This window comes from Amphibalanus amphitrite, unplaced genomic scaffold (genome assembly GCF_019059575.1).
Source record: "Amphibalanus amphitrite isolate SeventyFive unplaced genomic scaffold, NRLGWU_Aamphi_draft 000177F_arrow, whole genome shotgun sequence".
NCBI lineage: Eukaryota > Metazoa > Arthropoda > Thecostraca > Balanomorpha > Balanidae > Amphibalanus > Amphibalanus amphitrite.
This window is the reverse complement of record NW_024881672.1, coordinates 540,255-552,522: the sequence shown is the minus strand read 5'-3', so window position 1 is coordinate 552,522 and position 12,268 is coordinate 540,255. Positions and strand designations below refer to the sequence as shown.

General features: G+C 48.1%; 1 protein-coding gene across 1 annotated transcript; it reads right to left on the bottom strand.

Annotated features, from left to right (window-relative positions):
- Positions 1-8,896: 8,896 nt before the first annotated feature.
- LOC122383956 (homeobox protein vab-15-like) lies at positions 8,897-11,554 on the bottom strand. Its single transcript, XM_043370857.1, has 2 exons — positions 11,076-11,554; positions 8,897-9,813 (listed from the first exon to the last, which is right to left on the bottom strand). Exons 1-2 carry the CDS (start codon positions 11,470-11,472, stop codon positions 9,383-9,385), a joined length of 828 nt encoding a protein of 275 aa, XP_043226792.1. The 5' UTR covers positions 11,473-11,554; the 3' UTR covers positions 8,897-9,382.
- Positions 11,555-12,268: the final 714 nt, after the last annotated feature.

The window sequence follows — 12,268 nt, the reverse complement described above, 5'->3', positions numbered from 1 at the left end:
CGCCAAACGGCGGAAGTGGCGCGGCGGCGACCATCGGCGGCGCAGTGCGGCGCACCAATTAGCGGTACGGCCGACGGAGGAGCGGCCGGCCCGGAACCTAACGGCCCACCGCGCCCCCAGAAACGGGCCCGAAAATAGCAATTTTGGTGGCGAGCTGACCGGATGCTGTGGGCGGGTCGAGGCGTTAGTTTTAATTGAAGAAGGGTCAATGGAGCATAACTGGTGATTGCAAGGGTAATCATCGCCATTTGTGAGGAAAAGAGGACACCGAGATGTCCTGTTGTTCGTCTTTTCAGACAATTGTTTCACTGACCGTGTTACTATCCTAAAATGGGAGTCACACACAGGGGTCTTCAACTTGGTGACCGGAAATGCCAATTTGCGAAGACCGAAATAGATGAATGGCGTCAAATACATACATTACGATACCTTTTGTTACATGAGCATCATTTCGATGTATTCTGGAACCTGTAATATCCAGTGGCTTCAGGATATGATTCCGCATCATGTGTTTCCTGCGCCTTCATTACTAACTCGTTTCTGGTGGGACGGTTTTTGTCTCTGTTTCTTGTTTATAGCTGCATAATTTGCCTGGCCACCCGAGTCAAACGTACCCTTCACCGCTAGCCGCACTTGCCTCCATACCCGTGTCACCCAGTCCCAGCGCTCAGTATCCATTACCGTTTGTCTGAGGTCGTGTCGTTTGGTGTACGTGTTTGCCACCACGGCGACCAGCGCGTTGGCCTGCAGAAGGCACCCAAAAACTTGTAGCAATTAATAAATGTCAATTATGGGTTTTATTACCCGACAAATTATTCGTTGTGGGGCAGGTTTTTGGCGGCGCGGTCAGGCGCCGGAGGTGGTAAGACCTCCGGGGCGGCCGGCGCGACGCGACCCGGTTCTAGCGGCGCCTCAGTGGACGGGGCAGCTACCTATCGGTGGACACCATCGCGCGGCGGCTGCTGCCCGGGTGACACCGACTTCCACTGGCCGCTGTCCACCCGCTGCCTTCCACTGCTGTTTGGCCGTCCGCCGATGGCCAGTGTTCACCGCCCACTGCCGTCCTTTCTCTTCCTCCATCGCTGACCACCGCTGTTAGCTCACTGCTGTCAGTCCACCGCGCCGTTGCTCATCCACCATTTCCTATCGTCTGACATTCGTCTATCTCCACATTATCCACGGTCTTGCGGTCCTGTATCCAAACTTCGTTCGCCGCCACCGTTTGCCACCCATCCACCGCTGTTCATTACCATCCGTCCACCGCCCAACATCCACCCTCCGTCTACTGTCCGTCCACTGTCCGTCTTCCACCGCCGTCCACCGCCCGTCCACCGTCTGTCCACCGTCCGCGCCCGGCTGCGCGGCGCTCGTTGTTTATTCTGTCGGACAGTTTTTTAATGATTCCCGGCTGAATGTAATTAACAGTGGCGCTGCAGATACGTATCGTCCCCGGGCTGGCTACAGATGGCCGACACACTAAGTATGTCAGAGAAAAATACGACTTGTTCGTGTGTGTCCCACTCGTAATTAGTCCCATAAAGGCTAATGTTGATCTCGTTGCGCGCCGAGATAGGCGCGGGCAAAAACGGCCGGTCCGACTCGACCACCAGCGAACGGCCGCGCCGCGCCGGACCGGCCAATGTGTCAGACAAGTGGCCACGTCGGAGCGACGGCTGCGTGACAGCGCTAGTGAAGGTGGGGCAGGGTGGTTCGGCTGTGTGACGATGACAGTGAAGGTGGGGCAGGGTGGTTCGGCTGTGTGACAGCATAGGCGGCGGAACGGGGAGGGCACCGGGGCACCGTGCCCCCCTTTGATTTTGGCATTTTAACATTAGCCCTATGGGCGTTGCATGGAAAGAATTGGACCAAAAGTCGGCAGTGCCCCCCCCCCCTTAATTGAAGGTGTTCCGCCGCTACTGTGTGACAGCGTCAGAGAAGGTGGGGCAGGGTGTGTTTTCTGGTTGGCTTATGAGGTTTGGCTGAATGGCTATACTGCAGAGTGATCGAAGATGGGTTAGATGGTTTGACTGCGTTTCAGGGCTGCGTTTCAACCATTTTTACCAGCCGGCTGGTAAAAATGGTTTTGGTGGCTCTGACCAAATTTTCGGCCATGAAAAGTGGCTCCTAACACGCGTAACAGAAGAGGCTTGAAAGTGCGGTGAACAACGTCCTTTTTCAGGAACACCTTAAACATCATCAGTAACTATTTTAGTTTTACTTATAGCTCACTGATGTATCCTGATTTTAGGACATCGCCTGGTGTCAAACACAGCGAAAGAATGTAGGTAGGTATATAATTTCTTCAACTTTTGTTTAAGCTGGTTGGTGACAGAAATGTAAGGCACAAATGCATGTAAGGCAATGAATGTTGTTGACAAAAAAATATAATACTGACTCACCAACAGAGGAAATTTCATCATCTCACCCACTAGCATAGATCTTCCGCAGGCTGGTCATTGTCTGCATCATCTGAGATACACATGATTGATGATGTCTTAGGCTGAGAACTGAAACACAAAGGCACTATAAGTGAAATTCTAATATTAATTTTAGTTACAAAATGCCTGAAATATAAATAAGGATTGCTTATATAAGCATATTTTGAGTATGACGTACCAAAAAGAAAAACATGCAGAAGAGGAACATATCTTAATCTTCAAAATTTAATTTGATTTTGTAACAAATATGCTAACCATTACTGGGTTGGTTGGCAAATAAATGAGTATCTTCAGCCACTTGAGTTAGGTATCCGTATGCATCTTCAAAATAAAAACAAGCGCCATATTTATGTCTAGCTCCACAGCTTGACCAGCTTAAAATATTGAGGTAGGTGGTCTATGATATTGCTATGAGATGTACTATACAGAAAAGGAGCAACTTCAAATCCAAACGAACAACAACCAACATACCATGAAATGTACAGTTTCCGTGCCGCAACCAGCCGCAACCCTGCATGCCCTGCATTGATAAAAATGAAAAGGCCACTTGAATATCATTATTTGTGTTCTAAACTAGTCGGTAATACAGTGAACCGCCAATGGTAGAAGGCTCTGTGGCTCCCCGTTCCCTCAACACTAGGTCCTCATCAACTGATAAAAGTTACGGAGCCCTATTCTCCGTAGTGTTAAAGCTGGAAATCGACTGATGGCTCTTCGACTGATGAATGCTGACGCTGTTCGCGGTAAGAATTTACAGCTATTCTGAATAGGCTACCAGCTTTGTACTTTGTAGACAAACATTGCGCATAAGATCTCATTGGGAAATTGGATGCTGCTACTAATTTAATATTTGTGCTCAGGCATCTTGTATTTAAAGGTTTGTCGTAGAAATAAAATGAAAATATGAAACAAAACTTAACAGTTATCCTGCACATGTATACTTGCGTTGAAACGCTTATTTCTGGCTCCCTAAATAGCTTGTACAGCTATTGTTCTGGCTCCGATATTATCAGCGAATCGGCGCTTTTTACCAGCCCTGCTGCGTTTCGGGAAAGCTGGTTCGACTACCGCTATAAATAGTGGTCACGGTCTGTTAGGATAAATTGTCCGCGTTCTGTATGAGGCGACTTCCAAGATATGTATGTCGTTGAGTAAATATCAGGAGCTCCTCCACCAAGGTCGTATATATGGTCGTGGGGGCCCGGACCTTAATAATTTCACTTCCTTAACCCGGCAGTTGCTGGGGTATTTCGCCACCCACCATTTGCTGGGGGGGGGGGGCGTTAAACGCCCCCAGCCGATAACTCGAGAACCAATAGGCGCAGCGAAACGCACGAGGCGGCAAACGAAAGAACGCGACGGGACGCTTCCGATGAGTACCTACTTTAAAGTTGAATTTTGAGGTCACAGGTCGGGTCAAGGTCAGGTCAAACACCTGAAATCGGGCTTTAAGTAACATGGACTTCAGGACTTCGCAATGGGCGCCTCTCGTCATAAACTCTGTCAAAACGGTGCACAATCCATCATATAAGGCCTACAAGAGTGTCAGCTCCATGTAGGGGTCAGTCAAGCATAGGTCAGGGTCAAGGTCAGGTCAACCGGGTAGGCACATTTCCCCGAAAATCAAAACTGATATTCGCAGCGTGTGACACATGTTTTATAGGTAATTTGGGGCGTAGAACACGATGGTGACATTCATTTTATCATATGTGTACGTGTTTGGCTCAAGAAGTTCAATTTAAGAAATGCATGTATCATGGTCGTGAAGTAGTCACGAGAAATTGCCAAGATTCAGTTCATGATTTTGGAAAATGCCGAACGATAATCAATAATCTAAGATCGCCATTTGATTGTTCATGGTATTGGCAGTCTAATGGCGTTTACCGCATGTCTGTATGTCTATTCTGTGATTTTATATGATTTTTTTAATATATGCCATTTTTGGTGGAATACTCAAATCATGACGTCACTTAAACCTCGATATCTCAAAAAATTTCCGACGGATTTTTTTAAAACTTTGTCACAATACACTTCTATCAATTCCCTACAGGTACCAAAAATTTGGCGCGCCTGCGGCGCGCCGTTTTTATGCTATGGCCCGGTGAAAAAAGTGGGGGCGTTTAACGCCCCCCCCCAGCAACTCGCGGGTTAATGCAGTCTAATGTATAAAGATAAAGCCACTTTGGGGGCTGAACCCCCAAATCTTGAAACCATGGCGGAACCCTTGGTAAAGAGATAAGCTTTTTCCGTTGATGTGATGTTTTTGTCTTGGAAAGTGTCGTTGAAATTAGACCGAATCAAATCGGAACGTTATGTTCTGTCAGCAGTTGTGCGTGGAACATAACGTGCTTTGGATGCTACATATATTGCAGTCTATCAATCTGTTCGCTGGCATGCGGCCCATCAAAGTTCTCTATCCATGTTTGCATTTGAATTAGCCCGATACTTCGGGCGAAAATGTCAGATTTCATCAGTGTATATGCATAACTTTCTACCAGGTCGGGACTCGGGAGTGGGTTTGACGATTTGAAAACAAACAAACTTGGTCCCAACAGTGATCTCCGTATCCTCACGCCAGTGGCAGATGGACAGTGTCTACCACCCTGCCCGAGCATCTCAATGCTTATCGAGACGAAGTTATTCATCCAGTCATCGACGATACATTCCTATCGAATGCCTTTACAGATCTGTCGAGGATTTTTTTTTTCAATTTTTATGGGGCTGTGTCAGCTGTGTGTCCTGGGTCGTTGTCTGTCTGATGTATGACGAACTGTAAGGCCCTGAATTGATATTTGTGCTGCCTTTCTGTGCATGATTTAGGGACATTATTGCGCAAAGAGGCTTCAAGAGTTTTACCGGACGTTTCTGCCGTCATCAGCTTCTCTGGATGTTTTACAGCATAGCGTCACATTGATGTGCCAGTATGACAAAGTGGCTCCCCAGAAAATTGTAAAAACGATCCAAGCTATTCTTGGCGACCATTCGATTCTTGAGCTGGCGCTCCAAGCTAAACCACGAAAGACGGTCCGCGGCGGCTGTGATTTATGTCCAAGTACCGATTACGCTGTACAAAAGATCGCTGACGCCGTCAATATTGATGATTCATGCGTCAGACACTTTCCTATAACCCAAAGCTCGCGGCCTGACAACGAGCCATCAGCGCCGCACCGTTCACCCTGCCCCTGGTGCTATCGTTCCGATCACGGCGGCGCTGACATGACAGACTCACGTTCTGTCGCCGAAAAATCCGCTTCCAGTAGCGCTAACCAGTCAGCTAGAGAAATAACGAAGTCATCAGTCATTTGTGAAGACACACATTTGTTGCAGGATTTCCTGTCAGTCGCTGGAGCGAGCAGTAAAACTGTATATGCCGCTCAGAAAGGTGGCCGAACTATAAATCCCTATCACCTATGTGGTCACCACGCCGGGAAGATGGGATGCAGCTGTAAAGTTGGATGTATTGTATGTATATGGTATGTTCTAGATGGTGTTTGGGGAGGGGGGTTGGGATATTGTTCATCCTTCTATGCAATTTAAATAAAAATGTATTAATGTGATTGGCTTGGAAAGCATCTTGGTATAACCATTGTGTGCGTCAAAGGGCATTTATGTGGTCTTACGGTGCCTCTAGTTTTTTCGGTATTCTCATTTTTGTATAAGGAAGCGGCATTAGGATGGCATAAGGAAGCGACTCAGCGAGACATAAAGAGGCGACATCCGAATTTTTGGCAACGAGGGATTTTTTTGGGAGTATGCCCACTTCCGCGGGGTCTGATGCCACCTTTCCGGTCCCGCCCATCATTTATGCATACATTTTTAGACCAAGCAATTGCTTATCTAATAATAGACCAGTTCTCATCTTCTTGTGATTAGCTACTTTTTCCATTATGGTGTATATGTATCGGTCGCAGGTGGTGCTGCATGCTGCTTTTCAAATAAAAAAAATCAAGAATACAATGCTTTTGATGTTCGAACGATTCTTTTTTAAGACAAGTCGGCTGATTATTTGATACAAAATCTTTGTCCAAAACTGTCGATAGCGTATTTTTGTTTCCATTCCATAATGAATCAACAGTAAGATAACATTTTTGACCACTCGTTTTGTTCCACTTATTCCACTCTTTATTATTCCACTCTGTAGACATCGGAAACCAACTTCGAGCGTCAAAGTTGAAAATGGAAATGCTGTAACAATGAAAGATCCACAATCCACAATCCACATGTCAAAGACCTATAATGAATCTAAAACTATCGAAGGGTGCACAGCATTTTGCACGTCAGTTTGCCCGGGTCTTGGAAATACATATAGACTCGCTAGAGTGTTTTGTTGACTTGGATGACTGTCAGCGGCGCACGCTGTCATTCGGTTTGATCATCTGTTGTGTAAGGACCGAGTGTGTGCGGTCTGCAGCCGAACACGATGTCCACTTGACTATCGCGCCGCATTGGCCGCAGTGCGCCGCAAACCGCTGGAATCCAAGTGACGCAGCGCTCAGTCGGCTTATGAGCCTCGACCGCCCATCAGGAGGAGGTGTCGCCATCGTAATCAATATCGTCAAACCGCGCCGTGTCGTGTTATACGTGACAGGTGTGGCGGCGGCGGCTTATCCCCCGGCTCATAACACCCCGATCTGCTCCTCACTTTGCCCCTCTTTTCTCCCACATGATCTATAGCGCACTTAGCATTGTCACACGGCTCGTTCCAACGCGGAGGCCAGTTCGGATCGCGGCCGTAACGGATTATATCTAGTAGGGGCGCAATTAATTTTGGTCTTGCACGGATAGCCATTATATCAGTGGAAGAAACTGTTCGTGGAAAGGTGCTGTTAGCCCCGTGAGGTGGGTAATTGGTGGATCACAGCTATTCGGACGAGGGAGCTTACGGTGTCATAAAGAATGCTCGCTGCCAGTTGCTCTAACAATGCAATTGATAAGTTAGGCTCTTGTCGTTTGAAGCCGACTGAACTAATGGTGATGATTTCATGAAATGGATTGCCGTCATCATGTGAGCTTTACGTCAATGCAGCTGTGGTGTGGTCTATAGAGGTGTAATGCGTCGGTGCGTTGACATGAGACTCTCGCAAGCGACACAGACCGGGCGAAACGCGTTCTAGGTAGGTATCAACACATGTATTGTACCAACAAACATATACTATATAGTTTCTCATTGCTCTATATAAGTAAAACAGGCACGTCCACAATAATACAATTATATTAAATTATAATATCATCTGACGAATCATAAGACACTTGTATACAAATTTTAGCTCGAAAGAACGGATCATATATATGGAGATAATACGGCACGTATGGGACGAAGCGGAACGATATGAAATACCTCGGATAATTATCGGCCTAAAATGCAGCGAGAGACAGATATAGATGGATACTTGGTCCGGAATGAGCACAGTCAAAGTGCAAAAGTGCACAGCAGTTCACTATCCACGGAAGTGCGTGAGACCTGCGCTTTTCAGTGAACAGAAGGGCAACCAACGCCCGGATGCCTCGCCGCTTACGAAGAAATGTGGACATCGTCGCAGGTCAGTGAAGTCAGTAGGGGAGAGTGGGGCAAAGCGGCCACCCTAACGCTTCTCACGATGCCAACGCTTGATTTTTAAACTTGGAAAGATTCTTTCTATGCCAATGTGATCCCTAGTAAGTTGCCTTTTATTTCAACTGCGTTTTATTTCCAAAGGCGTTCACATATGAAAGATATTGACAAAACTTTAAACCTATGCATATTGGCCACTTTGCCCCATACCCTGGGGCAAAGCGGCCACCGGCGTCTTCTCAAGTCCCGATATGAGAAACAAAATAGTTGCCTCGTGTACGACTAGGGTATTTGATGGTGACAAGGTTAAGCGAGGATGGATGTTTACTTTATCATCTTCCACCTGTAGGTAAACAAAGAAAGGATTTTCATGAAAATAAACATTTAACTGCATTATTTGGTAACTCATGCAACTGAAAAGTGGCCAAGATGAATGTATGACGACACATTTGAATATAAATAATGTTTTTTATCCAGATGGAACCAACTTATGGCCAATTGGGGGGTGGCCACTTTGCCCCGGCCACTTTGCCCCGCGCATACCGTCCGAGACAAAAATATTCCAGCTTAGCTATTAGTGGGGTAAACAACATTAAAATTGGTAGAATACATGTACGATAGCCATGCAATGCATGGACAAGAACGCTTATAAAAATTCCAAACGGTCATGGAATAACATAACATTTAAAAATTGTAAACATAGTTGGTAACCTGGCAAGAAATGCTTTTCCGTGTTTCACAGAACAATGGTGATGGGCCTGAAACCCCGGTCTGGCTCATTCGAACGACCGTGAAGAGAAGTATAATTGGAAACCATAAATTGGAACTGACGCCAGCTATAAAGGGCTAAAACGATGGGTGGCCGCTTTGCCCCGGGTGGCCGCTTTGCCCCACTCTCCCCTACAGAGGAACATTGGATAGACACAGGCAAGCGACACTTCGCACACAGGATCGATTCGCTCGGCGGTGACTACACACTAACGTATCACAGATATCGGGTCCACATGGTAACCCCTGATCGAAGAGAGAACTCCTCTCATCGGAGAGCCCGCCGCTTCTCGCGGACTGAACGAGAACGCCCACAGTCGCGAGAGCATTGCGTTTCTATCGCCAGCGGCGACGACACATTTGTCATAGAAACTGGTGCCGCGGTCGCCCCTGGCCGCAAGCAACGAGAAAGGAGCGGAGGAGGAGACTAGTGCGGCCGCCCGGCCGAGCCCTCCCGAAATAAAGCTTTACTTCAAACGAGCCTGGCACTGAGGATCTCAGACCGCCTGATGGCAGGAGCCACAGCGTCTGATCCCCAGTGGCACCAGGCAGGACAATCATCCATCTCACTCACACGCACCCACCCTGTCCCAGCCCGTCCCCGTTGGCCGCCCTGGCCGGTCCCTCAGGGCGCCCGGCTGGCCAGTAACAGGGACTGGGATGTCGGCAGCGGCATGTGCAGCGAGCGGGGCACCTGGCCGGGCAGCGGCAGGCCGGCCAGGGACGGCACCAGAGGCACGGCCGCCCCAGGGAACATGTGGAAGCCGGGCAGCATCGGGTTGGCGGCCATCCGCAGCTTCTCCACCTCGGCCTCTTGGAGACGCTTCGACTTGGCGCGCCGGTTCTGGAACCAGATTTTCACCTGGGTCTCGGTGAGACTGAGCTCGTTGGAGAACTCGGCCCGCTCGGCGATGGAGAGGTACTGCTTCTGCTTGAACTTGTTCTCCAGCGAGAGCAGCTGCTGGTTGGTGAAGGGCGTGCGCGGCTTGCGGTTCGGCTTGTGCTTCCGCAGGTGCACCGACAGCGGCAGCAGCAGCTTGGGACTGTCGTCGTTATCTGAGGAGAGAAGGAGGGCGATGGTCAGCAGCTGCTGAAAGTTTTGTGCACGACGGTGTGATAATGGTGGGTGGAGCTCAACGGGCTTACAAGAGAGTACAATGGGTGACCTTTGAGTGACGAACATTGTTTTGATCTGGGACAATCCAAGAGCGGTGACAGAAATATAAAAAAGTGTTCATGATCATCATGTTTTAGCGAGAGCGAGAGGTGGTCACACGCAATTCATTGAATTTCATTGGTTTCATTGAATCATTGAACTTTTTTGAATAGTTCAACGACATTCCAAGGCAATTCCATATGGCAGAAAATAAAATTACACATTTGAAAAAAACGTAATTTGAAGCAGCATTTCTTATTGACATTTATTTCCCTGTTGTGCAAACAGATGCTACAAAAAAAAAAAAAATAATTATATTTTTGCTAGATGTGGAGTTGAGGCTTGCTACGTTTTTGTTTCAAACAATAACAAATATTCGTTGTAGTTGATGGAACGGCTCACAACAACTGCTTTTTGAATCTAAGGCAGCATATGACAAGTCAGTTCAGTCATTTTGTCAACGCCTATATCTTTTTGATTGATACTAGCGAACCGACATCGGATAACTATTGAATGTATCGGCATTGTCATCGGTGGACGGTGGGCAATCAATGAATTATGACACGCAATATTCCAAATATGTGTACCTAATATGCTACACCTTGTGATGGCGCATGCATTTATATTTGCAGCACCATACAGGTCACTTATTGATATTTGTGATCGTGGGCGTTCTTCATAAATTTGAAACAATCTATGAGGAACAAAAATTTACAGCTTATTGCTGTTGTATTTTTCAAAAGTTATTCGTTTCCTGTTTTCATTTAGTTCATCGGAACTCGGTTGATTTATATTGAAGCCCCAAAAGTCGAATTTTTTCTTGGCCTGTTGCCACTTTGTTAAGACTGAAAATCAAATAAGATATTTGGAAACAAGACATAGCTGAATATAATTTAAACACATTTCCATGAGGTAAACACGGTAAAGCTTGTTTTGTTCCTGCTATTGTCGTTTCTTTTCTGCACGACTGATCAATGCAATGCAGTTTTATCAGCTTAGCATGCGACATTCCAGGCCACTGATCAAGGTCGATGAGCTGTTATCAAAATCATTGTGAACACTAAAAACAGTCGCAAAAATAACCCTGAACATCGTTTGTAAGCACACGCTGACTCGGAACACATCTGGCACCGGTGCCGGTTCTCCCGGCGGTCGAACTCACCTGACTTCTGTTTGGGCGAGTGCAGGCTGAGCGGCAGGCCGGTGGGCCAGAAGCGCTGCTGTGCGATCGACGGGTGGATCCTGTACGGGGACAGCAGCTCGGGCCGCAGCGGCGCAGAGGCGGCGGACACGGCTGCTGCCGTAGCGGCGGCGGCGGCTGCGGCTGACACGGCAGGGCTGACGGCGCCGCTGCCGAACTGACGGCCCGGCTCCGGAGAGCCGGCCGGGCTCGACGCCGGGCTGCTGACGCTGACTCGAGTCGGGCGCGGCTCGCGACTCAGCAGCGACTCGACGCTGAACGAGAGGGTCGGCCGGGCGGGGGCCGGCGCCGGCGGCGGCGACTCCAGCTCCGACCCGGAGGCCTCCGAACAGCTGTCCGATTTGTCTTCGACGGTCATGGCGGCGGCGGCAGCAGCGGGGAACACAGGCGCCACTCTCGGCTACAGCGAGTCGACTGGTGCCGCTCAGCCGGCCGGCCCGCGCCGGCGTGGCCGACGACGGGGCGGGGCCAGCGCCGGTGGGAGGAGCCCTCCAGCCGCCGACCAATCAGAAGACCGCTTACAAACGGCGGGCCGAGTTTGTAATGATAATTGTGCGGACAATAGGAAACAGACTAGCCCGGTGCCTCTTGGGGCATTTTACGTGATTACATGGAGGTTTCACATTATTTGCCATGATTGGTGAGCTGAAAATTAAACTTTAATTATTCCAGGTAGAAACCAACAGACCGTCATACACGAGATGACACCGGCTTCCAGAGATTTGATTGAGATTGATAAATGACCGGTGATTATTAGTTCGAAATCGGCTCCAGTTACTGATAGTGAATATGTAGATAGCGTTATTATCGGGGTGTTCCGAGCACAACTGATTGGTGGAAATCACGTAACATCACGGTCGACACATGGTTAACTAATTGACTGACTGACGGTCTCCAAATTATTGCTGAAGGTTTTTTCTTCACATGTTAAAAAGATGCACATTTTTTGGTGATTTTGTGCAATGAGCATCCACAGCTAACAGGCGAATTGCTGGATTTTATTATGTGATCATTCCTCAAAATTTTTACATACCCTCCCAACTAGTTATGTTGGTATCATTGTAGACCAAGTTGGCAGACATGTGCATGGATCCGAGAAAATGTATTTTGGATTTGATCCACGGATCCTGATCTCGGATCCGACGGGATCATAG